General features: G+C 45.2%; 2 protein-coding genes across 2 annotated transcripts; both read left to right on the forward strand.

Annotated features, from left to right (window-relative positions):
• Positions 1–819: 819 nt before the first annotated feature.
• On the forward strand, positions 820–15,892 carry hibadhb (3-hydroxyisobutyrate dehydrogenase b). Its single transcript, XM_020472432.2, has 8 exons — positions 820–956; positions 4,262–4,422; positions 4,830–4,939; positions 5,124–5,245; positions 13,532–13,665; positions 14,041–14,117; positions 14,634–14,790; positions 15,047–15,892. Exons 1-8 carry the CDS (start codon positions 887–889, stop codon positions 15,212–15,214), a joined length of 999 nt encoding a protein of 332 aa, XP_020328021.2. The 5' UTR covers positions 820–886; the 3' UTR covers positions 15,215–15,892.
• Positions 15,893–23,905: 8,013 nt separating this feature from the next.
• On the forward strand, positions 23,906–26,076 carry hoxa13b (homeobox A13b). Its single transcript, XM_020472434.2, has 2 exons — positions 23,906–24,596; positions 24,892–26,076. Exons 1-2 carry the CDS (start codon positions 23,951–23,953, stop codon positions 25,131–25,133), a joined length of 888 nt encoding a protein of 295 aa, XP_020328023.1. The 5' UTR covers positions 23,906–23,950; the 3' UTR covers positions 25,134–26,076.
• Positions 26,077–27,441: the final 1,365 nt, after the last annotated feature.

Genomic DNA, 27,441 nt, shown 5'->3' on the forward strand with positions numbered 1-27,441 from the left:
ACTCTGAAATTTGAGTAGGACCCTTCAAAATGGTAGATGTCAATATATCTGGACCATTTTTTAAAAACCTTTATTTAACTAGGCAAGTCAGTTAATTAAGAACAAATTCTTATTTACAATGACGGCCTAGGAACAGTTAGTTAACTGCCTTGTTCGGGGGCAGAACGACAGATGTTTATATTGTCACCTCGAGGATTCGAGCTATTTGATATCTATTTTTAAATGTAACCTTTATTTAACTAGGCAAGTCAGGTAAAAACAGATTCTTATTTACAATGACAGCCTACCCCGGCCAAACCCAGACGACGCTGGGCCAATTGTGCGCCACCCTATGGGACTCCCAATCACGGCCGGATGAGATACAGCCTGGATTCGAACCAGGGAGTGCCTTAGACCGTTGCGCCACTCGGGAGCCCACAGCTGTCAGGCAATCAGCCTTCAGGGCTAGAACCATGTTTATAACAGACCTTATACCAGGGGTATGACAAAACATGTATTTTTACTGCTCTAATGACGTTGGTAACCAGATTATAATAAATAGCAATTAGGCACCTGCTTTATAGCAATAGCAGATACTGTTCTTCCATAATATAATATAACTCGATCAAAATGGACATGAGGGTTGAGGGTTGAGCTATTGAAAACGCGTTTCCACCGCCCGAGCAGACCATTGAAATTGTGTTATTAACTTCTGATTGTGCATTTCAGTGCTAGATGTATGAAATCAGCCATGTCCTTCAAGTTCATGCAGTTCAGATGTCCCGCCCCCACTGTTTCTCATCGCAAATAAACCTGGGTAAGCGGCTTTGTGATTGGGCAGAAAACGTGTCATTTACAACCCACCCAAATATGTCACGCTGAATCCGTGGTCAGAAAGGAAAGAAACATGGCCGCTGTTTTAAGGGGGTCTCGGAACCTATGGGGAAGGAGCCTCAAACATGTTGACTTTACTTTGGGTAAGGAGTTTAAAAATATAACAAAAATATGTCTACCATCAATGTTGAGGACCTGTTTGATGACCATTCCCGTCTATGTTACGAAAGGCACCGCTGCGTGAAAAATCAACGTTGAACAAAAGTTGATTAGCATTGGCTGTTGTGGCTCGCTCACTTCTGCTAACGTTAGTTAGTTTGCTGAAATAACTAGCTAGCTATAAGAGCTAGCTAAAGTCATGGGACGTTGGTTGATCGAAACATTTGTTGTTTATCAAGACGACCGATAGCCAACACCAGCAAATGTTCTAATCAAAGGTGTGTCCGTGTGCATCTCGCACAAGTAACAAGTTCAGGGTTAAGTCAAACCCCACAGCTCTTGTCAGCAAGTCTGTCGATTAGCCAAGCGAGTTCTGAATTGAATAGAGTGATTGTTTGCACAAATATTGTCAATTATAATGCCACGCCTTCTGTAGATGTATACTGTACAGTACACGCGTTTGTTATAGACTCTTCTGTGTCTCTAGTAATAGCTTTTAGCTCAGTGGATCCCAACCTTTTCCAGTTACTGTACAACTGTATTTTACTCATCCCTGGGGTACCCCTGAAGTCCCTCGTCCCCCATGTGCCTTTTACCAATAGACCAAGTACCCCCAGGGGTCCTAGTACCCCCATGTTGGGAACCACTGCTTCAGCTTATCAACCAGCTCTCATGCACAATGGAAGGAAAGGAAAAGCGGGTGAGTGAGGCCAGTACAGATCATTGAGATGTAGTCCAGCTATAGCTAGTCTGTTCTGCTGCATGTTTTTATTACATCTCTTCTCATACCAGTGCTGTGCACCTTCTGTCCTCAAGGTAGCTCAACCCTTACCTTGATAACCCAGCCTACTGTCCTCGCCGGTAGCTCAACCCTTACCTTGATAACCCAGCCTACTGTCCTCGCCGGTAGCTCAACCCTTACCTTGATAACCCAGCCTACTGTCCTCGCCGGTAGCTCAACCCTTACCTTGATAACCCAGCCTACTGTCCTCGCCGGTAGCTCAACCCTTACCTTGATAACCCAGCCTACTGTCCTCGCTGGTAGCTCAAATCTTACCTTGAAATCCCAGCCTACTATCCTCCGCAGTAGCTCAACCCTTACCTTGATAACCCAGCCTACTGTCCTCGCCGGTAGCTCAACCCTTACCTTGATAACCCAGCCTACTATCCTCGCCAGTAGCTCAACCCTTACCTTGATAACCCAGCCTACTGTCCTCGCCGGTAGCTCAACTCTTACCTTGATAACCCAGCCTACTGTCCTTGCCGGTAGCTCAACCCTTACCTTGATAACCCAGCCTACTGTCCTTGCCGGTAGCTCAACCCTTACCTTGATAACCCAGCCTACTGTCCTCGCCGGTAGCTCAACCCTTACCTTGATAACCAGCCTTGTGAAAAACGTGACCTCCTAGCTCTCAAACTCTAGGCGGCATTCTCCCTACAGTTTTATGTGATTAGCTTCGCCCACGACTGGCTTGTGTCAATTACAATCCCGATGCTGTTTTCACGTTTAGAAATGTTAATCATTATCGCTTGCAAAACAATAATCGTGGCTTTTGAAGCATAGCCCTTACATCAGGGAGACAAAATCCTAAATCTAAAAAAGATTCTCTTGATGTAGCAGGTTTGCACAGATACGCTGGCATACAGGTGTTCGGAGAATGCTAGATGGCTAATTAGCGTAGGTGGTCGCCTGTCTTCTGTCCGTTTTCTGTTCAAAAGAGCTGCAACATGGAGATATGGCTATGTTGGAACACTAACCTTTATAAAGGTGTGTGTAAATGTATCATTTTAAAATGTATATTTTCTCGTTGATATGAAATAACCTTTATGCTTCCAAAAGCATTAACCGTGTTAATGTTCAGACTGAGTGTCGGAGCGCATAACAAAACTCCCCCATACAGAAGACCCCTTTCTCCAATGACTCCGTGTGATGGAACTGAGTCATGATTAAGGGCCAGTGACCTTCATTGCAATGGCAGTAGGTCTACCACACAAGACCGGGGTTGGGTCCCAACAGTCTCTCGACGTATGCTCTTGTTCACGTCCCTTCATGGAATTGACTGGTACATGGAAACTCCCTCTAGCCCATGCCTACACCATTCTAATGCCTTTACATTCGTGGGAGGACACAGTTCAGGAGGAAGTAGAGATTATTGAGACGCAGCCATGGGGTTTTGTGTGCTGTAGTTTCTGAGTGTGTGTGTGTGGTAGTATCCTTGTCCCACGTTCAAATGCTAGTCGGAACTCTGGCACTTACAACTTGCTGATTCGTGGCACGTGTGTGACTAAAATCAGTTAGCGAGTTGTACATTTCGGAGTTTCCTAGTTCCAACTAACAAGTGAACACGGCGTCAGTCCAACAGTGGCAGGTCAGGTGTCTCTTTCCACTGAAGCCACTATGAAGATTGGCTCGGAGCGGCAGCCATGTGAGAGACCTGTAGCCTGCACCCCCCCCCCCCCCCCCTTCTTCTCTCACATTTACACACCACAGTTTATTTATAAGATGCCCTTTGGCCAATACGTCTGTACTTTCAGCCTTCATACATGTTTTTCTAGGAAATGGTGAATGAGTTCACTACCTGCTTACTGCTTTGCTATGTAATTATTGTGTCTGCATTAGCTTGACTGGCACTACAAGGGCTGCACTGGCTTTTCATAGCAAATGCTTTAGGATTTGAAATTAAATTAATTCTCAGGAAAAAAATGAATGTCTGGAATCAAAGTATAAATGTCTGGAATCAAAGTATAAATGTCTGGAATCAAAGTATAAATGTCTGGAATCAAAGTATAAATGTCTGGAATCAAAGTATAAATGTCTGGCCAACTTTCCTTGGTCGTATTTAGTTTTTACCAAGCTTGCCTCTGACATTACCCACTGCAATGTACTATACAGGTGTTGGGTAACTATTGATAGGGCTGGGTTATGTTTGGATTTCATTGAAACAGAACGGCACGGCTTCGATTAGAAGTGTCCTGGCTGTTTCGATGGACTAGGGAGCCTTTTAACAGCATTTTGCAAGAGACTATAGTTTTTCACATTCTGACAATTTATTTTTGTTAGTGAAGGCCTCCACAGAAAAGCTGTATTAGAGCTGTCTCAGCTTGGCTGAAAGGATAACAAAAGGCTTTGGGTAGTAGTCTAGTCTTAATACAAGTTGTTCCTGGGGTGTATTAGGAACCAAAAGGGAGGGACCTAGGCCTACCTGAACTTGTCCAATAAGAAACACTAGTTTTTGTTGGAATGTTTTGCACCGGTTTGTACTGATGAATACACCCTTGTACCTCCCAGTCTCCAGCAGGTCCATGGCCTCTAAGACCCAGGTGGGTTTCATCGGCCTGGGGAACATGGGAAAACCCATGGCCAAGAACCTGCTGAAGCACGGATACCCCGTCATCGCCACTGACGTCTTCCCTGAGTCCTGCAAAGAACTGCAAGAGTTGGGTGCCCAGGTGGGACAAAAAAAACTATCTTGCTTGTTTGCTAATGGCAGTGCATTGAGCGAAATGCGCCGGCTGATAGCATGTCATAGCTCTCTGATGTGATGTCAGCTGGTAGGTGCTCAAAAAACACAAACAAAATACCATGACTAAAAAAATCTATTGTAGATGGGTGAAACCACTTAAATGAGTGTCCAAACAAACTGAGTCCATCATAAGATTTTACTCTCGTCATTGCCGATCTACTTCTTAATTGAATCCTAATGGTTGCGCTTGCCTGGGGTGTAGCTTATTCATTAAGCACCAACAGACTAAAACGGGGAGGGACTACCTGAACTTGTCCAATAGGAAACACTCGTTTTTGTATTTGAAACATTTTGCTACGGCGTGCCCTAATGACTAAAGCCCTGTTTTGTCAGATTGTGGATAACCCTGCGGAGGTGGCAGACCAGGCAGACCGCGTCGTCACCATGCTGCCCTCCAGTCCCAACGTCATCGAGGTTTACACTGGGCCCAACGGTATCCTCAAGTAAGATCCCTCGCTCTCGATTACTCACTGGTAATGTCCCAAATGGCCCCCTGTTCCCTTTATAGTGCACTACTTTTGACCAGAGTCCTAATACAAGAATCGAGTCACTTAGCTATCTGTCTTTAACAAAAACCCTTCAGACTGCTGTCTTAAACCATAAGGTGGGTACTTTACTGTTCTACAGGAAGGTTAAGAAAGGCTCGCTACTCATCGACTCCAGCACCATCGACCCAGCCGTTTCCAAGGAGATGGCCGTGGCCGCGGAGAAGATGGGGGCAGTTTTTATGGACGCACCTGTGTCAGGAGGTAAGGACTAATACAGGCTGCATTCCAAATGGCACTCTTCCCTATATAGGGCTCCCGAGTGGCTCTGCAGTCTAAGGCACTGCTTCTCAGTGCAAAAGGCATCACTACAGTCCCTGGTTCGAATCCAGGCTGTATCACATCCGGCCGTGATTGGGAGTCCCATAACACAGCGCACAATTGGCCCAGCGTCGTCTGGGTAGGCCGTCATTGTAAATAAGAATTTGTTCTTACCTGAATTTCCTAGTTACATAACAAAACGTATGTAAATATAGTGCACTACTTTTGACCCGGGCCCATAGGACTATGCTGACATTTGGGACGCAGTATTGCCTTGGGGGGTCTCTGCTGCAATCGGAGAGGACCAGCCCCTCCACTCCCTAATTGTTGAAAGGGACCAGATTTAGTAGATTGCTTTCTCTAGCACATTTGTGGCCCATGATGTGGATTATTTAAGATCCCAGCATCTGGAGTTTGATCCGATGACCCTTCCATCCAAACGCTCTGCTCTCAGATCCCAGCAGCTCAAAAAACTATTTCTGACCCTCCTTTTCTGAAAAAATGTGTTTTTTAAAGTCTACCAGTGCATCTCTCTCTCAGAGCACAACTTCACAACAAACCATTTGACCAAGTTATATAAAGAGAAACCTCTACGTCATGATCATATGTGTACTCATGTCTCTGTTGCCACACGTGTGTATCTGTGAATTCCACTGGGAAGAGGACTGATTTTGTATTTCTTCTGACAACCTGGTGACTCTACCCAGGACAGCAGACTCTCATGTGGGCCTTGGTTCAGGTTAAAATGGCCGACACTGGATCATTTCCTATCATGTCTGACAAAATGGTGAATCCATTCAGTCTCTCTGCTTATCCTATTGATGGTTCAGTCTGGGTTATAAAGAGGAGGAGGAGTACCTACCTGACAGCCTGGGTCATAAAGAGGAGGAGTACCTACCTGACAGACTGGGTCATAAAGAGGAGGGGTACCTACCTGACAGCCTGGGTCATAAAGAGGAGGAGTACCTACCTGACAGCCTGGGTCATAAAGAGGAGGAGTACCTACCTGACAGCCTGGGTCATAAAGAGGGGGAGTACCTACCTGACAGCCTGGGTCATAAAGAGGAGGAGGAGTACCTACCCGACAGACTGGGTCATAAAGAGGAGGAGGACCTACCTGACAGGCTGGGTCATAAAGAGGAGGAGTACCTACCTGACAGCCTGGGTCATAAAGAGGAGGAGGAGGACCTACCTGACAGACTGGGTCATAAAGAGGAGGAGGAGGAGGACCTACCTGACAGACTGGGTCATAAAGAGGAGGAGGAGGAGGACCTACCTGGCAGACTGGGTCATAAAGAGGAGGAGGAGGAGGACCTACCTGACAGACTGGGTCATAAAGAGGAGGAGGAGGAGGACCTACCTGACAGACTGGGTCATAAAGAGGAGGAGGAGGAGGACCTACCTAACAGACTGGGTCATAAAGAGGAGGAGGAGGAGGAGGACCTACCTGACAGACTGGGTCATAAAGAGGAGGAGGAGGAGGACCTACCTGACAGACTGGGTCATAAAGAGGAGGAGGAGGAGGACCTACCTGACAGACTGGGTCATAAAGAGGAGGAGGAGGAGGACCTACCTGACAGACTGGGTCATAAAGAGGAGGAGGACCTACCTGACAGACTGGGTCATAAAGAGGAGGAGGACCTACCTGACAGACTGGGTCATAAAGAGGAGGAGGACCTACCTGACAGACTGGGTCATAAAGAGGAGGAGGACCTACCTGACAGACTGGGTCATAAAGAGGAGGAGGACCTACCTGACAGACTGGGTCATAAAGAGGAGGAGGACCTACCTGACAGACTGGGTCATAAAGAGGAGGAGGACCTACCTGACAGACTGGGTCATAAAGAGGAGGAGGACCTACCTGACAGACTGGGTCATAAAGAGGAGGAGGACCTACCTGACAGACTGGGTCATAAAGAGGAGGAGGACCTACCTGACAGACTGGGTCATAAAGAGGAGGAGGACCTACCTGACAGACTGGGTCATAAAGAGGAGGAGGACCTACCTGACAGACTGGGTCATAAAGAGGAGGAGGACCTACCTGACAGACTGGGTCATAAAGAGGAGGAGGACCTACCTGACAGACTGGGTCATAAAGAGGAGGAGGACCTACCTGACAGACTGGGTCATAAAGAGGAGGAGGACCTACCTGACAGACTGGGTCATAAAGAGGAGGAGGACCTACCTGACAGACTGGGTCATAAAGAGGAGGAGGACCTACCTGACAGACTGGGTCATAAAGAGGAGGAGGACCTACCTGACAGACTGGGTCATAAAGAGGAGGAGGACCTACCTGACAGACTGGGTCATAAAGAGGAGGAGGACCTACCTGACAGACTGGGTCATAAAGAGGAGGAGGACCTACCTGACAGACTGGGTCATAAAGAGGAGGAGGACCTACCTGACAGACTGGGTCATAAAGAGGAGGACCTACCTGACAGACTGGGTCATAAAGAGGAGGAGGACCTACCTGACAGGCTGGGTCATAAAGAGGAGGAGGAGGAGGACCTACCTGACAGGCTGGGTCATAAAGAGGAGGAGGAGGAGGACCTACCTGACAGACTGGGTCATAAAGAGGAGGAGGAGGAGGACCTACCTGACAGACTGGGTCATAAAGAGGAGGAGGAGGAGGAGGACCTACCTGACAGACTGGGTCATAAAGAGGAGGAGGAGGAGGACCTACCTGACAGACTGGGTCATAAAGAGGAGGAGGACCTACCTGACAGACTGGGTCATAAAGAGGAGGAGGAGAAGAAGGACCTACCTGACAGACTGGGTCATAAAGAGGAGGAGGAGGAGGAGGACCTACCTGACAGACTGGGTCATAAAGAGGAGGAGGAGGAGGACCTACCTGACAGACTGGGTCATAAAGAGGAGGAGGAGGAGGAGGAGGACCTACCTGACAGACTGGGTCATAAAGAGGAGGAGGAGGAGGACCTACCTGACAGACTGGGTCATAAAGAGGAGGAGGACCTACCTGACAGACTGGGTCATAAAGAGGAGGAGGAGGAGGACCTACCTGACAGACTGGGTCATAAAGAGGAGGAGGAGGAGGACCTACCTGACAGACTGGGGTCATAAGAGGAGGAGGACCTACCTGACAGACTGGGTCATAAAGAGGAGGAGGACCTACCTGACAGACTGGGTCATAAAGAGGAGGAGGACCTACCTGACAGACTGGGTCATAAAGAGGAGGAGGACCTACCTGACAGACTGGGTCATAAAGAGGAGGAGGACCTACCTGACAGACTGGGTCATAAAGAGGAGGAGGACCTACCTGACAGACTGGGTCATAAAGAGGAGGAGGACCTACCTGACAGACTGGGTCATAAAGAGGAGGAGGACCTACCTGACAGACTGGGTCATAAAGAGGAGGAGGACCTACCTGACAGACTGGGTCATAAAGAGGAGGAGGACCTACCTGACAGACTGGGTCATAAAGAGGAGGAGGACCTACCTGACAGACTGGGTCATAAAGAGGAGGAGGACCTACCTGACAGACTGGGTCATAAAGAGGAGGAGGACCTACCTGACAGACTGGGTCATAAAGAGGAGGAGGACCTACCTGACAGACTGGGTCATAAAGAGGAGGAGGACCTACCTGACAGACTGGGTCATAAAGAGGAGGAGGACCTACCTGACAGACTGGGTCATAAAGAGGAGGAGGACCTACCTGACAGACTGGGTCATAAAGAGGAGGAGGACCTACCTGACAGACTGGGTCATAAAGAGGAGGAGGACCTACCTGACAGACTGGGTCATAAAGAGGAGGAGGACCTACCTGACAGACTGGGTCATAAAGAGGAGGAGGACCTACCTGACAGACTGGGTCATAAAGAGGAGGAGGACCTACCTGACAGACTGGGTCATAAAGAGGAGGAGGACCTACCTGACAGACTGGGTCATAAAGAGGAGGAGGACCTACCTGACAGACTGGGTCATAAAGAGGAGGAGGACCTACCTGACAGACTGGGTCATAAAGAGGAGGAGGACCTACCTGACAGACTGGGTCATAAAGAGGAGGAGGACCTACCTGACAGGCTGGGTCATAAAGAGGAGGAGGAGGAGGACCTACCTGACAGACTGGGTCATAAAGAGGAGGAGGAGGAGGACCTACCTGACAGACTGGGTCATAAAGAGGAGGAGGAGGAGGACCTACCTGACAGACTGGGTCATAAAGAGGAGGAGGAGGCGGAGGAGGACCTACCGGACAGACTGGGTCATAAAGAGGAGGAGGAGGAGGACCTACCTGACAGACTGGGTCATAAGGAGGAGGAGGACCTACCTGACAGACTGGGTCATAAAGAGGAGGAGACGGAGGAGGAGGACCTACCTGACAGACTGGGTCATAAAGAGGAGGAGGGAGGAGGACCTACCTGACAGACTGGGTCATAAAGAGGAGGAGGAGGAGGACCTACCTGACAGACTGGGTCATAAAGAGGAGGACCTACCTGACAGACTGGGTCATAAAGAGGAGGACCTACCTGACAGACTGGGTCATAAAGAAGAGGAGGACCTACCTGACAGACTGGGTCATAAAGAGGAGGAGGACCTACCTACCTGACAGACTGGGTCATAAAGAGGAGGAGGACCTACCTACCTGACAGACTGGGTCATAAAGAGGAGGAGGAGGCGGAGGAGGACCTACCTGACAGACTGGGTCATAAAGAGGAGGAGGACCGACCTACCGGACAGACTGGGTCATAAAGAGGAGGAGGACCTACCTGACAGACTGGGTCATAAGGAGGAGGAGGACCTACCTGACAGACTGGGTCATAAAGAGGAGGAGAAGGAGGAGGAGGACCTACCTGACAGACTGGGTCATAAAGAGGAGGAGGGAGGAGGACCTACCTGACAGACTGGGTCATAAAGAGGAGGAGGAGGAGGACCTACCTGACAGACTGGGTCATAAAGAGGAGGAGGACCTACCTACCTGACAGACTGGGTCATAAAGAGGAGGAGGACCTACCTGACAGACTGGGTCATAAAGAGGAGGAGGACCTACCTGACAGACTGGGTCATAAAGAGGAGGAGGACCTACCTGACAAACTGGGTCATAAAGAGGAGGAGGACCTACCTGACAAACTGGGTCATAAAGAGGAGGATGAGGAGGACCTACCTGACAGACTGGGTCATAAAGAAGAGGAGGAGGACCTACCTGACAGACTGGGTCATAAAGAGGAGGAGGAGGACCTACCTGACAGACTGGGTCATAAAGAGGAGGAGGACATACCTGACACACTGGGTCATAAAGAGGAGGAGGACCTACCTACCTGACAGACTGGGTCATAAAGAGGAGGAGGACCTACCTGACAGACTGGGTCATAAAGAGGAGGAGGACCTACCTGACAGACTGGGTCATAAAGAGGAGGAGGACCTACCTGACAGACTGGGTCATAAAGAGGAGGAGGACCTACCTGACAGACTGGGTCATAAAGAGGAGGAGGACCTACCTGACAGACTGGGTCATAAAGAGGAGGAGGACCTACCTGACAGACTGGGTCATAAAGAGGAGGAGGACCTACCTGACAGACTGGGTCATAAAGAGGAGGAGGACCTACCTGACAGACTGGGTCATAAAGAGGAGGAGGACCTACCTGACAGACTGGGTCATAAAGAGGAGGAGGACCTACCTGACAGACTGGGTCATAAGGAGGAGGAGGACCTACCTGACAGACTGGGTCATAAAGAGGAGGAGGACCTACCTGACAGACTGGGTCATAAAGAGGAGGAGGACCACCTATCTGACAGACTGGGTCATAAAGAGGAGGAGGAGGACCACCTACCTGACAGACTGGGTCATAAAGAGGAGGAGGAGGAGGAGGACCTACCTGACAGACTGGGTCATAAAGAGGAGGACCTACCTGACAGACTGGGTCATAAAGAGGAGGAGGACCTACCTGACACACTGGGTCATAAAGAGGAGGAGGACCTACCTGACAGACTGGGTCATAAAGAGGAGGAGGACCTACCTGACAGACTGGGTCATAAAGAGGAGGAGGACCTACCTGACAGACTGGGTCATAAAGAGGAGGAGGACCTACCTGACAGACTGGGTCATAAAGAGGAGGAGGACCTACCTGACAGACTGGGTCATAAAGAGGAGGAGGACCTACCTGACAGACTGGGTCATAAAGAGGAGGAGGACCTACCTGACAGACTGGGTCATAAAGAGGAGGAGGACCTACCTGACAGACTGGGTCATGAAGAGGAGGAGGAGGAGTACCTTATGGGCCCTGGTCAAAAGTTGTGCACTAAATCGGGAATAGGTTTGGCGTTCAGACACTGGGGGGGGTTAGGGAAGATTGGGAAGAGCCATACTGACCCCCAAGCTGTAAAACACTATCACAGTCTTCAGGGTAGACGCACACTGACCTTCAGAAAGGCTCCAAGCTGTAAAATCAGTCGCACACTACACACACTGTTTGTTTGAACTCCGCCTTTTAACTTGAGGAAAGCCACTTTGAGTTGATGTTGGCATATTTTACCATCAGGCCCTAAAGATTAGTAATGATTTATATGCATCCTTCCTGTGGCAGTGCTCATGGATTAAGGCTGTCCAGCTTCCCTCATTGAACTTGGGTGGCTGCAGGTCACAGAGGTGTGTGTGTGTGTGTGTGTGTGTGTGTTTGGTTAGAGTTAAGTATTGGAGCATGTTACTACCTTGATACTGTGCTGGAATGCGATGAGACTTGTCATTGTTACCCAGATGATGGTACTGTAACCAAGACTTGAGCCTTTGATCAGGAGACACATCTTGTTTAGAACCTCCAACTCTGCTTCTTCTGAATCCAGCAAGGAGCTTTGCTGTAGCCCAGTTTGGACGTATCCAGGGTACCTTCTCCAACCCAGACTTACTTTGTGCGAGATGGTCTAAACTCAGGCTGTTTCCCTGTGCTTTTGAGAGACCTCTGGTTCTCTGTCCTTCATGTGTTGCCTCTTCCAGCCAGAACCCACAGTGCGTCAGAGAGGTTTGGCAGCAGACTCACTGTTGGAAGGAATGCCTTGTTTTCTGGAGCAATAATAGGAAAGCCACAACCTGGGATGCAGCCCAAATGGGACCTTGTTCCCTATATAGTGCACTACTGTTGACCAGAGCCCTGTTCCCTATATTGTGCACTACTGTTGACCAGAGCCCTATATAGTACACTACTGTTGACCAGAGCCCACAGGGAGCTAGTTAAAAGTAGTGCACAATATAGGGGAGTAGGGTTCTATTTTGGAACGCGCCCCTGCTCTGTCAGTGTAGTCAACATACAATAACCTAGTCCCAAATCCAGTCCATTACGACACAGAAAAATACAATTGTTTTCTTATACATTTTTATTGAAATCAATTAGACTTGTACATAAAGCCTTGGGAAATGTTTATCATTAAAACTACTGTGCTGACTGGAATGAAAAGGTTTGACCACAGAACTCTAGCTACGTAGCCACCAAAAAAACACATTCACTTTCACTGTAATGCATGTCCTTAGAGACTCCATAATTGGTGTGTGTGTGTTGGTTCCCAGGCTGTGTGAGATGGCAGAGATGCAGTCGTCACACACACACACACACACTGCCCATTATTATGGCAGAGACCGAGGGCCTGTAGCTTTGGCAACAGAAATGAAAGGGTTGCCTTTTTTATCTATGCATTTTGGGGCTTTGTATCTTAGGTTTTTAATGTGTTTTTAATGTGTTTAAAATAATTTCTATATTTGAACTGGTTATCCCACATTTGTCATGGGATTTGGGACATCTCTTTCTCTCAGACAGCTTTTTGCTGACACTTCATTTTGTCTAAATATGTTTAGCTCCCTTTACTTTCCCCACAACCTTATGTTTGAGTATGAAGCTATTGAAATAATCCACAAGCCTTGGGCTTACCTCATTTTTAATTTCAGTTGATTTGATGTGGAATTACTTTCTCAGCCAAACTTGGTGAGAGAAGGGTGGGTGTTGGACAAGAGAACAAGCTGTTTTAGTCAAGTGCTCTGTACATTTGCATCAATCTTTCTGTGATTACCTCATAAGTTTTGAGAAGTAACAACAGTGACTGACAGACTTACTATTGTAATGAAACCGCCATGTTTTATAAGCTACAAGCACAGCCCATCCCAAGGCCCTGGGTGTGTGTTTGTCTGGTGTGTGCTATGCTCCCAAATGTACAACGTTTCCTCTTCACCCAAGTCTTCATCAGATATTCTCACGTTTAGGATGTGCATCTCACCCTCCTTTTGTCCAGGTGTGGGGGCTGCCAGCTCGGGGAAGCTGACCTTCATGGTGGGGGGAGTAGAGGAGGAGTTCACTGCGGCCCAGGAACTGCTCACCTGTATGGGAGCCAACGTGGTGTACTGTGGGGCTGTCGGCACTGGACAGGTGGGTAGTCCTACACATTTACATGACCTGTGTCTCAAATGGCCCCCTATTATTTATTTATATTTTTAAAATGGGGGGGGGGGGGTCATTTAGCAGACGCTCTTATCCAGAGGAACCTACAGGAGAAGTTAGTGTTAAGTGCCTTTTCACCAAGTCGGTGCAGGGATTCAAACCAGCAACCTTTTTGTTACTGACCCAATGATCTTAACCGCTAGGCTACCTGTCCGCGAGGCCTTGGTCAAAGGTTAAACACTTTAGGGAATAGGGTGCCATTGGGGATACACACATTACGTTCCTACTAGGGGCATTATGGGTGGATTATTACAGAAGGACATGTGACTACATGGGATGTAACCAGCAGACTGTTTCTTACAGGCAGCCAAAATCTGCAACAATATGCTGCTGGCGATAGGCATGATCGGGACCTCTGAGACCATGAACCTTGGCATCAGGTAGAGTATTCACAATACATTCACAGCAGAGAACATATCTCCAACAAAATGTCTTGTTGCACTTAACGCTTGATGAACAGAACCATGCTGTGAGTATCGTACAGATCTGTAACACTACCACTATAGTCACTCTCTTAAAGTAACTATCCAATGGAACTCTCTCTTAAAGTAACTATCCAATGGAACTCTCTCTTAAAGTAACTATCCAATGGAACTCTCTCTTAAAGTCCAATGGAAAAGCTCCTTATTTTTATGAAGCTCCTACTCTATCAACTGTCTACATGTTGTCTCTGACTCATCCTTTACTTGTAGTTATGACTAACCAGCAATCAGAAATTACACACAGTAAACAGTAACCCACCTTAAAACCTGTCTAGGACATACATCCCGCTAGGGGAACGTTTGGCCGGAAATTGCCTGATGTCATTATTAAAAGGCCAAAAGCCTTAATTTAAACTTGTAAAATATTTTTTATTTATTAATTTTTTATGCTTGTGATTTCCTGGCCCCTGGCAGACTAGGTCTGGACCCTAAGCTACTGGCTAAGATCCTGAACATGAGTTCAGGCCGCTGCTGGTCCAGTGACACCTACAACCCTGTACCTGGTGTCATGGAGGGAGTCCCCTCTGGAAACAACTACCAGGGAGGCTTCGGGACCCAACTCATGGCCAAGGTGTGTCTCTCTCTCTCTCTCTCTCTCTCTCTCTCTCTCTCTCTCTCGCGCTCAAGATGTTTTAGTACACAAATGTTTGAGTGACACATGATTCTTCAGGGGCTCTTTAATTTCCTGTGACTTTATTTTCGTTAATGTCTCTGTCAATAGTATTAACTTTGATGTAACTGTAAAGAGATGTGCGTTTGGCATGTTTTAACTGTGCTGTGTACAACAAGCGGTGATGGCAGAGAGCTAATGAGTTTGTCCTCTTCAGGACCTGGGGCTAGCCCAGACTACAGCCACCAACACCAAGACCCCTGTCCCTCTGGGCTCCCTGGCCCACCAGATATACCGCATGATGTGTGCTCGGGGCTACTCCGGCAAAGACTTCTCCTCTGTCTTCCAGTTCCTGAGGGAGGATGAGGAGAACGAGGGCCAATAGGGGTGGGGGAACAGTACCCCCACACCCCATCCATAGCTTTAGCAGGGTCTATTCCATACAAGACTACTACCATGTAGTTAGGATGCGTCGGTTTGCCCCCCCTCTCCCCAGGACTTGTCAAGACGTGTGTATTGGGTCAAACCCAAGAGAGCGCAGCCAGCCGTGATGACGTGACAGATCATCTCAGCAGAGTACTAGACTACACTGTGTCTGTAAGATGGGAGTCATGTTGCCTCTGTGATCCTGCCTTTTGTTAAAGTAGCTTTCTAATAATGTTTTCGATGGCTTGGCTAGAAGACGGATGTTTGAGGTGTGGGGAGGCTCTCAAGTCACTGTCACTCAGTAGGCTGACTAACCACTACAGCTATCACCATGATGATATCAGTGCTACCTTAGCACGCGTCGTCATGGAAAGCAGACCCAGGCGTTGTCAAGGAAATGACCCGCATTATACTCGTTAACGACCACACTCGTCAACAATAGACCACTGGGACTTCAGATGATTGTTAGTTCTAGTCGCCACTCACCTCACTGCAACGGCACAGTGTTGATCCTGTTCATTGTTTTGTTGTTCTCTTCCTGTTGGGTTTATTTACTCTTGACATGGGGAGGGATAGAAGGTTCCTGTCTTATTTGTATGTGTTTTACTGTTTAATAAAAGGTGAGAGACTATAGGTATGTTTCCTTCCAGTGATATTGGATTGCTTTTTGACCCACTACTCTAAAGCCTTTCACAGGTGTCTGTTTGCAGGAGGATGTGTCTGTACTGTATGTTAGCAGGAGGAAGACAAGGTGCCTGATGAGACTGATCTAGATAATTACTTCACTCTATATTTTTATTAAGCGCCTCGTTAGAGAGGGTAAGCACTTTAAAGTGTTGCATCACAGTACAAATATGTATTCTAGCAAAGATGTCTAATGTGTGTTTTATTAAGCTGTCCCACATACTTTCATTCATGTCTGTAGGTGACTGCTTTTCTTTTGGGGAAATAAGAGTGTAAACTGGGGTGTATTCACTAGGAACCAAACTGAAACAAATGGCTGAAATGGGGAAGAAATTACCTGAATTTATCCAATAAGAAATGCTTGTTTTGTTAAATGTTTTTGCTACATTGTGAACTAAATAATCCAACTGGCCCTGATTTTTATTTTATTTTTTTGAACATAAGCGTGTGTGAATTCTGCAATCACAGGAACTGATTGGCTGCTACAGTATAGCTTCTTCCTATAGATCAAGCAAAATTAGCAATGCAATGTGCTGTACATACAGAGGAGAAGATGGCCAAAGACCAGAAGTGGAGCGCCTTTATTGCTGCCTTATGCAACCAGACGGGGAGGAGTGAGCCAGAGTGCACGTGACTGGCTGAAGGTGGTTGTGTAGTAAGCCTATAGTATTCAATAGTGGTTCTTATACACAAGAGTATACCAAACATTATGAACACCTTCCTAATACTGAGTAGCCCCCCTCTGTTTTTGCTCTTAGAACAGCCTCAATTGGCTGAGGCATGAACTACAAGGTGTCAAGTGTTACACAGGGATTCTGGCCCATGACTCCAAAGCTTCACAAAGTTCTGTCAAATTGGCTGGATGTCCTTTGGGTGGTGGACTGGTCTTGATACACGGGAAACTGTTGGGGTTGTGGAAAAACCCACCAGTGGTGCAGTTCTTGACACAAACCAGTGCACCTGGCATGTACTACCATACCCTGTTCAAAGGCATTTAAATATGTTGTCTTGCCCATTCAGCCTCTGAATCGCACTCATACACAATTCATGTCAGTTGTCTCATGGCTTAAAAAATATTCTTTAACCTGTCTCCCCTTCATCTACACTGATTTGAAGTGGATTTAACAAGTGGAATCAATAATTGACCTAGTCTGTGTCATGGAAAGAGCAGGTGTTCATAATGTTTTGTACACTCAGTGTAGATGTTTCCTATAAAGTTTGCCAATATAACACTGAGTTAACCCTGAGGTAGGAGAGGCCTTCCAAAGCGTGTCAGAAAAACAGGAAACTTATAGAAGCAAGGAGGGAAGTGCTTTCAGGATACAGTAAAACGTAGATTGAAGTGGCTCTTCAGTTAAGGGGTGAAATGGTCATCAAAAATCAAGAAGGTCCTTGTTTTCTGATGGAAATAGAAAAACTGTATTCTCTTTCACTCTCTCTCTCTCCCAAAGACAAAGGAGAGAGCGGCATGTTTCTGATCTAGTTTACCAAGAGAGACACTGAGAGGCCAGGATGCCATAGGTCACACGATCACAAGACTAGCCCATAAAAAGTCCATTAAGCACTGGAGACTAAGTGCTGTGTTATCTGCTTGGCAGCTATTACAAACAGAGCACCACTTTGGTCCTAGATCCTATAGAGCAGAGCAACCAGGCCAGGCAGGCCAAAGTGAAAGGTTCTTCTGGGTGTCTCTGGGTTAGCTGCAGAGCCTGGGAGTTCTACAGAGTGTGTCTGTCCCAGATGGCACCATATTCCCCAGAGCCCTATTGGCCCTGATCACAGGTAGTAGGAATAGGGTCCGATCTGAGATGAACCCACTGTCGCAGGAAGAGGGTTGGGGAGGGGGGTCACTGGTATATGTCGTGGACTTAACTCTTATTTAACACATATTGGTAGATGTGCGTTCAATCTACTGTGACTACAAATGCAATGCAGTTAGAGAAAGAATAATTGAAATGGTGTGATCTTGAATAGGAGCGTGTCCTCTTCCACCTCTGTAGGTTGTAGTCTACCGACCAGCAGCCAACTCCACTGACACCTCTTCCACCTCTGTAGGTTGTAGTCTACCGACCAGCAGCCAACTCCACTGGCACCTCTTCCACCTCTGTAGGTTGTAGTCTACCGACCAGCAGCCAACTCCACTGACACCTCTTCCACCTCTGTAGATTGTAGTCTACCGACCAGCAGCCAACTCCACTGACACCTCTTCCACCTCTGTAGGTTGTAGTCTACCGACCAGCAGCCAACTCCACTGACACCTCTTCCACCTCTGTAGGTTGTAGTCTACCGACCAGCAGCCAACTCCACTGCCACCTCTTCCACCTCTGTAGGTTGTAGTCTACCGACCAGCAGCCAACTCCACTGACACCTCTTCCACCTCTGTAGGTTGTAGTCTGTCGACCAGCAGCCAACTCCACTGACACCTCTTCCACCTCTGTAGGTTGTAGTCTACCGACCAGCAGCCAACTCCACTGCCACCTCTGTAGGTTGTAGTCTACCGACCAGCAGCCAACTCCACTGCCACCTCTTCCACCTCTGTAGGTTGTAGTCTACCGACCAGCAGCCAACTCCACTGACACCTCTTCCACCTCTGTAGGTTGTAGTCTACCGACCAGCAGCCAACTCCACTTCCACCTCTGTAGGTTGTAGTCTACCGACCAGCAGCCAACTCCACTGCCACCTCTGTAGGTTGTAGTCTACCGACCAGCAGCCAACTCCACTGCCACCTCTGTAGGTTGTAGTCTACCGACCAGCAGCCAACTCCACTGCCACCTCTGTAGGTTGTAGTCTACCGACCAGCAGCCAACTCCACTGACACCTCTTCCACCTCTGTAGGTTGTAGTCTACTGACCAGCAGCCAACTCCACTGACACCTCTTCCACCTCTGTAGGTTGTAGTCTACCGACCAGCAGCCAACTCCACTGACAGAAGTAAATAAGGAACTCTATTCTGTTCCACGTGCACAATATATTCCGAAGTTTGTGTTTTTTTGTTCAAATTCTACATTCATATAAAGGTTATGGAAGCGACTGACTTTTAGGGACATTTAAGGATTTTGCTCTTAAGTGTTAGGCATTAAGGTCATTATTTACCAGGTTTGTCTCCACAAATAATTCAACACTATTTTATGTGTGTTGCTATTAGTGAATTAAATCCCATGCCAGCACAAATTCTGACTAGCAGGGATCAATAATGGCTCTCCACCTATTGAAAATTACAGTATATTATATACGCTATTTATAAACTAAGCAGGTGATCCAGTCTTTTTAAAGACGAAATATGCTAAAGGATTATATTGTGATATAACCTTCCTTTCTAGAGATTTCTTTCAATGGAATAAAACAATGTTCTGAGGAATATATGCATTTTCAATATAATCTCACTATCTCTCCTATAAATTGGCACGAGGCGTAAAGTGTATCTTCACGTCATTGTATTTGTATTATCGAACGAGCTACACACACTAGTCAGTAAGCAGAAGCCTGTATTGTTTATATAACATTAATTATGCAACGCTCATCAGACAGGACGCGTCATTCGCTGATTGTTTTAGTTCTTTTACCGCTACTTCAACATTAATGTCAATTTGGACGTCAAATATAATAATAATTATGATTAATGGTTTAATAATGATGTTAAGTTAGTAGTTGTGTTATTAGTTTAATAATTGTATTTATTCAATTGGCATAGAACGTCGCTGTTTGACATTCACATTTGTGTTAGGCTTTACTAAAAATATTTTTGTAAAAGTTTGTATAGCCTAGTATTTTTGAAATGTCTCTATTTCAAAATGTATCCTTAACGAACATTTTATTTCTATCACTTCTAAAGGGTCATACTCAAACAAGATATAGCTGGTAGGCTATAGGCCAATTAACATCTAAATAGTGGGTTGCTGTAATTAAGCGAAATCCTTAATGAGCCACAGCCAAATAATAAACAATACAATCATATTTAAGAAATGCAGTTCAAACCGGTTTATTGGATTGAACAAAATGTGTACATTACCATCTACACCGGCCACTGAGATACACGTTTTAGTCACATTCTGAACTCAGTTAAATAGACCATCAATTTATTAGAAAAAAAAAACAACGTTCGAATAACTATGCATATAATGAGGTATACGGATTCAGGGTTGTTGTTAAGGTCTATGTCATTCGCGAAACAGTATTTCTAGTATTAGGCCTATTTTCTAGTGGGCCTATTTAATCCTCAATAGCCTTGTGGTTAGTGTCGGCCCTGAGATTGGCAGGTTTGGGAGTTCGATCCCGGGCCGAGTCATACCAAAGACTGTAAAAATGCGACCCAATGGGTCTCTGCTTGGCACTCCGCGATAGATTGGGGGGTAAAGCCCTGGGATAGACTTGCATCCTGTCCAGGGGGTGTACTTGTACAAGCTGTCTCGCGCTACAGGAGATGAGCATTTCCGTCTCGCACAAGCCAAAGCTCATGCAAGGCTACTACTAGAATTCCTAAAGTATTCAAAGTCTTAAAAATATATCATATTTTTCCCAACAATAGATTGCCCATTTTAATTATTAAAATGTCTTAATTTACTTCTACCATCACGTGAGCTTATGTGTTTTGTTTTGTGAAACGAAAAATACACCTATGAAGCCCTACTGAAGAGACGCGCACATACACAGGATAACACACGCACTATACACACACGAACACATAGATTTTGTGTTGTAGATATGTGGTAGTAGATACTTGCATATCGTTGATTTTCTCTCGAATTTCTCTAAAGGTATATAGCCTACCGCATTCGATTATGACGTTATGGACCCTTTTTCATATTTCAGCGGGTCAAACGCGTCTTTGAAAATGACTTGACCCTCGATTACTATCTCCTCTTGATCTATCCGCCTTGTGATGAACGCATTTACACAAGAACCTAGATAGTATTTGTTAAAGCTATAGGTCCAATGTATCGCCTCTTTCTACTGTGTGCGCTATATGTCCACGCTGATGTTTACTAGTTTATTAAAGTAGCTTACCAAATAAGAAACCAAATTGTGCCACGACATGGCGTATTAACATCTCCTCTAACTGGTCCCCCATAGAAAAGCTGACGATATTGTTGACCGCGAAATTCACCGCCCAGAGCCAGTGTGTGGCTATGGCACCACAAGCCATTATTTGTCTAAGAAGAGCCTGAGTGTGTGACCATCATGGCAGATAGGAGTATAGGCTAGATCCCCTCCTTTCCCACACCGGCCCACTCCACCACTGCACTGGGGGTCTGGCCATGTTCGATGTTGGTAGTAGCACAGCGTCATTGCTTTATTTATGACTAGCTACATGACACTTTTTCGATGTCTGCGGTAGGGCCGCTAATGTCTCCACTGCGACCATTGAATTCTCTCATAGCCGCATGAACATAGGCTTAAATAACATAGGCCTAACATATGGTTTAACACAGCCCAGCCTCACTGAACTCGGCTCCATTCGAAGAGAAGGGAAGGAGTTCTGACTGTGAATTTAGCAGCCATTTAGCAGGCTGTGATATTTCCTGCCCACTCGGTTGGGTGGCAATACGCCCAAGGTTTGGAATGAAACACTTCAGTATAGTACAGTATAGTATATGCTTAAAGCACAGGCATATATCTCATCCCCTCCAAAATAACTTGTTAACAGCATCGACCGAAACCGTTGAAACAGATTTCAATAAATATGCACAATTGTATACTTTGTGTCCTCAAACATACAGGGACAGGCTATATATATTGGGAAGTGTGTATCTTGGGAACGTGGGCAGTTGAATAGCTATGAAGAGTACAGGTTAAGCCATGTTGGTGCAGTGTCACAACCAAATGCTAATGTTCTCCTGCAAATACCTTAACCATAAAAGGCACCTTCTCGGCCTATTGTATTGGTGTTCTTGCTTGTAAAATTTCGAATACATTGTTATTAAAATATTCCACGCAACTACGTCTAATGGAAGAAATGCAGTACAATATATTCGTTCGTTCTCTCTCACAGACAAAGCCAGTGGCGATGTTGTAACCTATAGTCTTTGCTCATTCTAACTTAAAATAAGATATCGTCTAGCTCCGTCTTTCTTTTTCTTCTCGGCCGAATTCTCACATGTTATATTTGTGCACAAGTAAAATGCAATTTCACAAACAGCTACTTTGTCATTGATTCGAATTGATTAGCTCAATTCGTTCCTCTAGTAGCCTGTAGCCTAACTGAGAGAGCCTCTTACCACATGCATAAAAAATCATGGGAGAGCAGAATGTTTCTCTCATTCTTAATGAGCTGAAAATATGGTGCAGTTGAACTTCTCTTTGAAACCACAGTTTACTATTGTCTGCTAATGTTTTACACGTCTGAAATGCGAATGGAATGGGTTTAGTTTCTAGTTTGCCAGGCCTATGTCTTTACCCAGGTGATACTACCCCTGGATAAATGCCATGTCGGTAAACACGAAAACCGGTCGGATGCCCTTACATTTTTATGTTCAGCATGTTTCTGCAATTACATAATTTCCTCACTACTTTGTCAAAAACTCACATGGACAAATGAATAGATATCCCCCACCCCCCAAGTCACTAAGAAATGCTATGGCCTTTACTGAATAAGCGCAGAGGTTTCTTTAAACATCGACAAAAGATCACCAATGGGTTTATTCAACAATGTAGTTGTTTGTTTTCTCACCTCTCCTGAAGGAATTCAAGCCATACGGTCAGTGGTTGGATGACAACAACATCTCTGGCTAGACGGACTACAACTAACTTTCAACTTGACCTTGTCCTTGGCCTCCAGCAGTCTAACCCATGTGTGAAAGAGCTCGCTGACAAATAGTGTGCTCGCTGCTTTCTCTCGGTAGGTTATAAAGCCTATAAGAGACCGAACAGCAGCTAGAATAGCAGTGTGTTTCAGAATATTGCCGTGGCATGCATGGTTTACATTTCAGTGAGTTTTACGCACAGACTATTCTTGATTTCCTTTACAGTTTGAATGACTGATATTTCTCCACCAAAGCATTTCAATGTAGTTTCACCTTCCTTGATATTTTCCTATTAGCTCAAAACAAAATGTATGCTACTTCGTGTATATAAAACCAAATGTATGCTACTTGGTGTATATAAAACCAAATGTATGCTACTTCGTGTATATAAAACTAAATGTATGCTACTTCGTGTATATAAAACCAAATGTATGCTACTTCGTGTATATAAAACCAAATGTATGCTACTTTGTGTATATAAAACCAAATGTATGCTACTTTGTGTATATAAAACCAAATGTATGCTACTTCGTGTATATAAAACAAATGGGGGGATAAAAAACGTATCTAACGGCATGTTGTTTCCAAGCTATTTGCAGCACGTTGTTTTCAAGCTCAGCGCATTCTGGTCAATTAGAAGGTCGTTTAAATGATTTTCCATACTCACACGGTGTAATAAAAAATAAAAAAAATAATATAAATGAATGAATTAAATTTGTATCAACCCATATTTCGTACAAACTGCCTTGGCCATATAACTGTTGATAAATTGAAATGCGTAATGGCTGCATACATAAATCTGCGTCCACCACATCTCCATTCTACTGTTTTTATCAGCATTTTGACAAAAGGGATTTAAATGTCAGTCTCCATCCATGTGATGTTTCCTCAGCAAAATGCTTGGCTATAAACCAAGAATGACATCAGACAGATTCCAATAGATTAATTAATAACAACTATATGGAGTGTAGGCCTATGGTTATCTGTATGATATCTCGAAACGGATCATCTTGTTTAAAACATGTGTCTTTTTCCTCCTAAATGCTATATTGTTTTAGAGTATAAACATTTTGGGCATGGAGCTGCATTATCTGCAGTCTAGACGTTTATCAGCTTCTTTGCATATCACGTGCCTGGCTTTGCCCAATAACCTTGCGATCTTTAGGTCCACACAGGCGCGTGAGTATCGGTTACTCTCCCAGATTCCGTATCTCTTTTTTCAGTCGTGGGGATTTTTTAAAAAGAGCTGGTTGTCTCGATGTAGGGCATGCTATGACCGCGTCATTACTTCTCCATTCCCGCTGGATTGACCCAGTCATGTTTCTGTATGATAACGGTTTGGATGAGATCAATAAAAACATGGAGGGCTTCACAGGAGGCAATTATGCAGCAAATCAGTGCAGGAATTTGTTGGCGCATCCGACGTCCCTGGCTCCAAGCACTACCTACACGTCGAGCGAGGTGCCCGTATCTGGCATGGGCGAAGCTGTCAAACAATGCAGCCCCTGTTCCGCAGCCCAAAGTTCATCAAATGCGTCCTTGCCTTATGGATATTTTGGCAGCAGCTACTACCCGTGTAGGATGTCACACGGCAGCGTCAAGTCCTGCGCGCAACCCTCCTCTGCCTATGGGGACAAATACATGGACACATCCGTTTCAGGAGAGGAGTTCCCAGGGTCCAGGGCGAAGGAATTCGCTTTTTACCAAGGCTACTCCTCCAACCCTTACCAACCTGTCTCCAGCTATCTGGACATCCCAGTGGTACCCACCCTCAGCGGACCCACCGAGCCCAGGCATGAGCCTCTTCTGCCAGTGGAGCCTTATCAGCCATGGGCTATCACCAATGGATGGAATGGTCAGGTTTACTGCGCTAAGGACCAGCCACAGTCAAACCATCTATGGAAATCGTCCATTCAAGGTATGGACTCATGGCTATACATTCTTAAATGTTTTCACAAGCTTATGCATATTTCAACATGATAAACCTCCGTTTATCAAAAGCAGAAACACCATCATTCGCCCTGCGTTGTTTTTCCTTTTACAATTTACATATTCATAATTCGTTAGAAGAAACCGTTATCCATCTTGTCACCGTAATGTGAATTGTGGATAGACACGACAGATCCCATCGTTATAAGAAACTATACTACGGTTTTAGCAATTTTCCAGATGGTTCTAGGTTAATTAAGCATGTGTTTATGCTCTTCACACAGACACTGTATCTGGAGGGGATGGCAGCTCTATTCGACGTGGGAGGAAGAAGCGCGTGCCATACACCAAGGTACAGCTGAAAGAACTGGAGAGGGAGTATGCCGCCAATAAATTTATCACAAAGGACAAACGACGAAGGATATCTGATCAGTCAAACCTGACAGAGCGACAAGTGACTATCTGGTTTCAGAACAGGCGAGTAAAAGAGAAGAAGGTTGTCAACAAATTTAAGAGTCCCAGTTAGCTGTATATGGAACAACTGAAACAAAAAGACAGAAAAAGAAGAGACTTGAAGGTTGTTCAATGAAAATGAACTATATTATAATTTATTACACAATATAAGGCGTCTCCTTCTCGCCCGCCATGGGTTGGCTCTGTTTTTGGAGGTCCACTTGGCTTTTATGTGTGTTTTTTTTGTCGTAATTAATTGAAACCATTCGATGTCCTGTGTTTGAAGGAAATGGGGAAATAACTTCCTCCTTGTTTATGTATTCTGTCTCATACTCTATTCGACGGACATATAGCTTTTATAATTTTCTACAAACTGTTCCCAATACGCTAAATAACTCATAGCCTAAAATATGACATCTCTACTCAGAACATAGCCTTCTGTAATTGGAAACGTAAAAACTCAAATCTTTGTGGGACAATTCCATTTTAGCTCCATCAGAGTAAGAATTAATGACTGAAAAAATTGTGCAGCATTGATATTGAGGGTTTGAGATTATTCGTTGAATTTGAGTATACATTCCCTGAATTGATTGATATTGAAATGTTGGTGAGAGCGCTATAGCGCGCAACCCGCAAATCGTTTATGCCTACGAATATAATTTTAGAAGCTGAAACATTTCCCATCACATAATGATCGAGCTATCAATTAGTACATTGCTTTACATTTACTTTATGCATTCTATCAATATTCAGTTAATTATAAACGATTAGATTGTTTTATTCTGTCTGAGTAGGCTACGTCTTTTTTCCCATACAGTAATAATCATCTTAACTCTGTTTTACGCAACAATTATCTGCGCCGTTATCATTGTTTGAAAATGCTGTATTTCGTTTTCTATCATAACAAATGTAAATACATCTGATTGCAATTAATGAACAGTTGCATTTAAAGGTTCCCCTGTTTTTGACTGCAAACACATAAGCTCTTCCCAATAAAAGTTGGAGAAACCCCGTTACTACGTTGTTCATATTTTTTCTCAGACACATTTAAAGTCAGACTAGTAATGAGCATTTATTTTGCAGTAACGTTTTGTCGGAGGCATTTCATTAGCTTTTTTATTTAATTTCTTGAATTTAGGTAGGCTACAAGCCGATTAGACCTATGATTAGCGTTGATACAACGGGTCAAACAGCTTTCCATTTTGTCATTTTAATGTTGTAGAGGCTTGCAACATTGAGCCCTTATAATGCCATTAGGCTATTGTACGAGAAATGCCTTACTGATAATGATGAGATGACAATGTTGCCATCTGCTGCCGGATCAGCGTCATTGCATTTGATGAGTTCAGGTGTAGGGCTAACCATGGTCAAACTGAACGAAAATATTAACGCAACATGTAGTGTTGGTCCCATGTTTCATGAGCTGAAAAAAAATATCGAATGAAATGTTCCATACACACAAAAAGCTTATGTCTCTCAAATGTTTTTCAACAATTTGTTTACATCCCTATTAGTGAGCATTTCTCCTTTGCCAAGATTATGCATCTTGACAGGCATATCAAGACGCTGATTTTACAGCATGACCATTGCACAGGTGCAACTTGTGCTGGGGACAATAAAAGGCCACTCTAAAATATGCAGTTTTGTCACATACACACAACACAATGCCACAGATGTCTCAAGTTTTGACAGAGCTTGCAATTGACATGCTTACTGCAGGAATGTCCACCAGAACTCTTGACAGAGAATTCAATGTTCATTTCTCTACCATAAATCACCTCCATCATTTTAGAGAATTTGGCAGTATGTCCAACTGGTCTCACAACTGCAGACCATGTGTCACGCCATCCCAGGATCTCCACATGAGGCGTTTTCATCGTCTTAGACCAGCCACCCGAACATCTGATGAAACTGGGAGTTTTTGTGTCTGTAATAATTCCCTTTTGTGGGGAAAAACTCATTCTGATTGGCTAGCCCAGTGGGTAGGCCTATGCCCTCCCAGGCCCACCCATGCCATGTGAAATCCATAGATTAGGGCCTAATGAATTTATTTCAGTTGACTGATTTCCTTATTATTAATTTAACTAGGCAGGTCAGTTAAGAACACATTCTTATTTACAATGACGGCCTACACCGGCCAAACCCGGACGACGCTGGGCCAATTGTGCGCTGCCCTATGGGACTCCCAATAACGTTCGGTTGTGATACAGCCTGGATTCGAACCAGGCTGTCTGTAGTGACGCCTCTATTACTGAGATGCAGTGCCTTAGACTGCTGCTCCACTCGGGAACTGTAATTCAGGAAAATCGTTCAAATGGTTGCATGTTGTGTTTATATTTCTATTCAGTATATATTGATATATGCCTCCGACCATTGCCCAA

This window comes from Oncorhynchus kisutch, unplaced genomic scaffold, assembly GCF_002021735.2.
Source record: "Oncorhynchus kisutch isolate 150728-3 unplaced genomic scaffold, Okis_V2 Okis02a-Okis13b_hom, whole genome shotgun sequence".
NCBI lineage: Eukaryota > Metazoa > Chordata > Actinopteri > Salmoniformes > Salmonidae > Oncorhynchus > Oncorhynchus kisutch.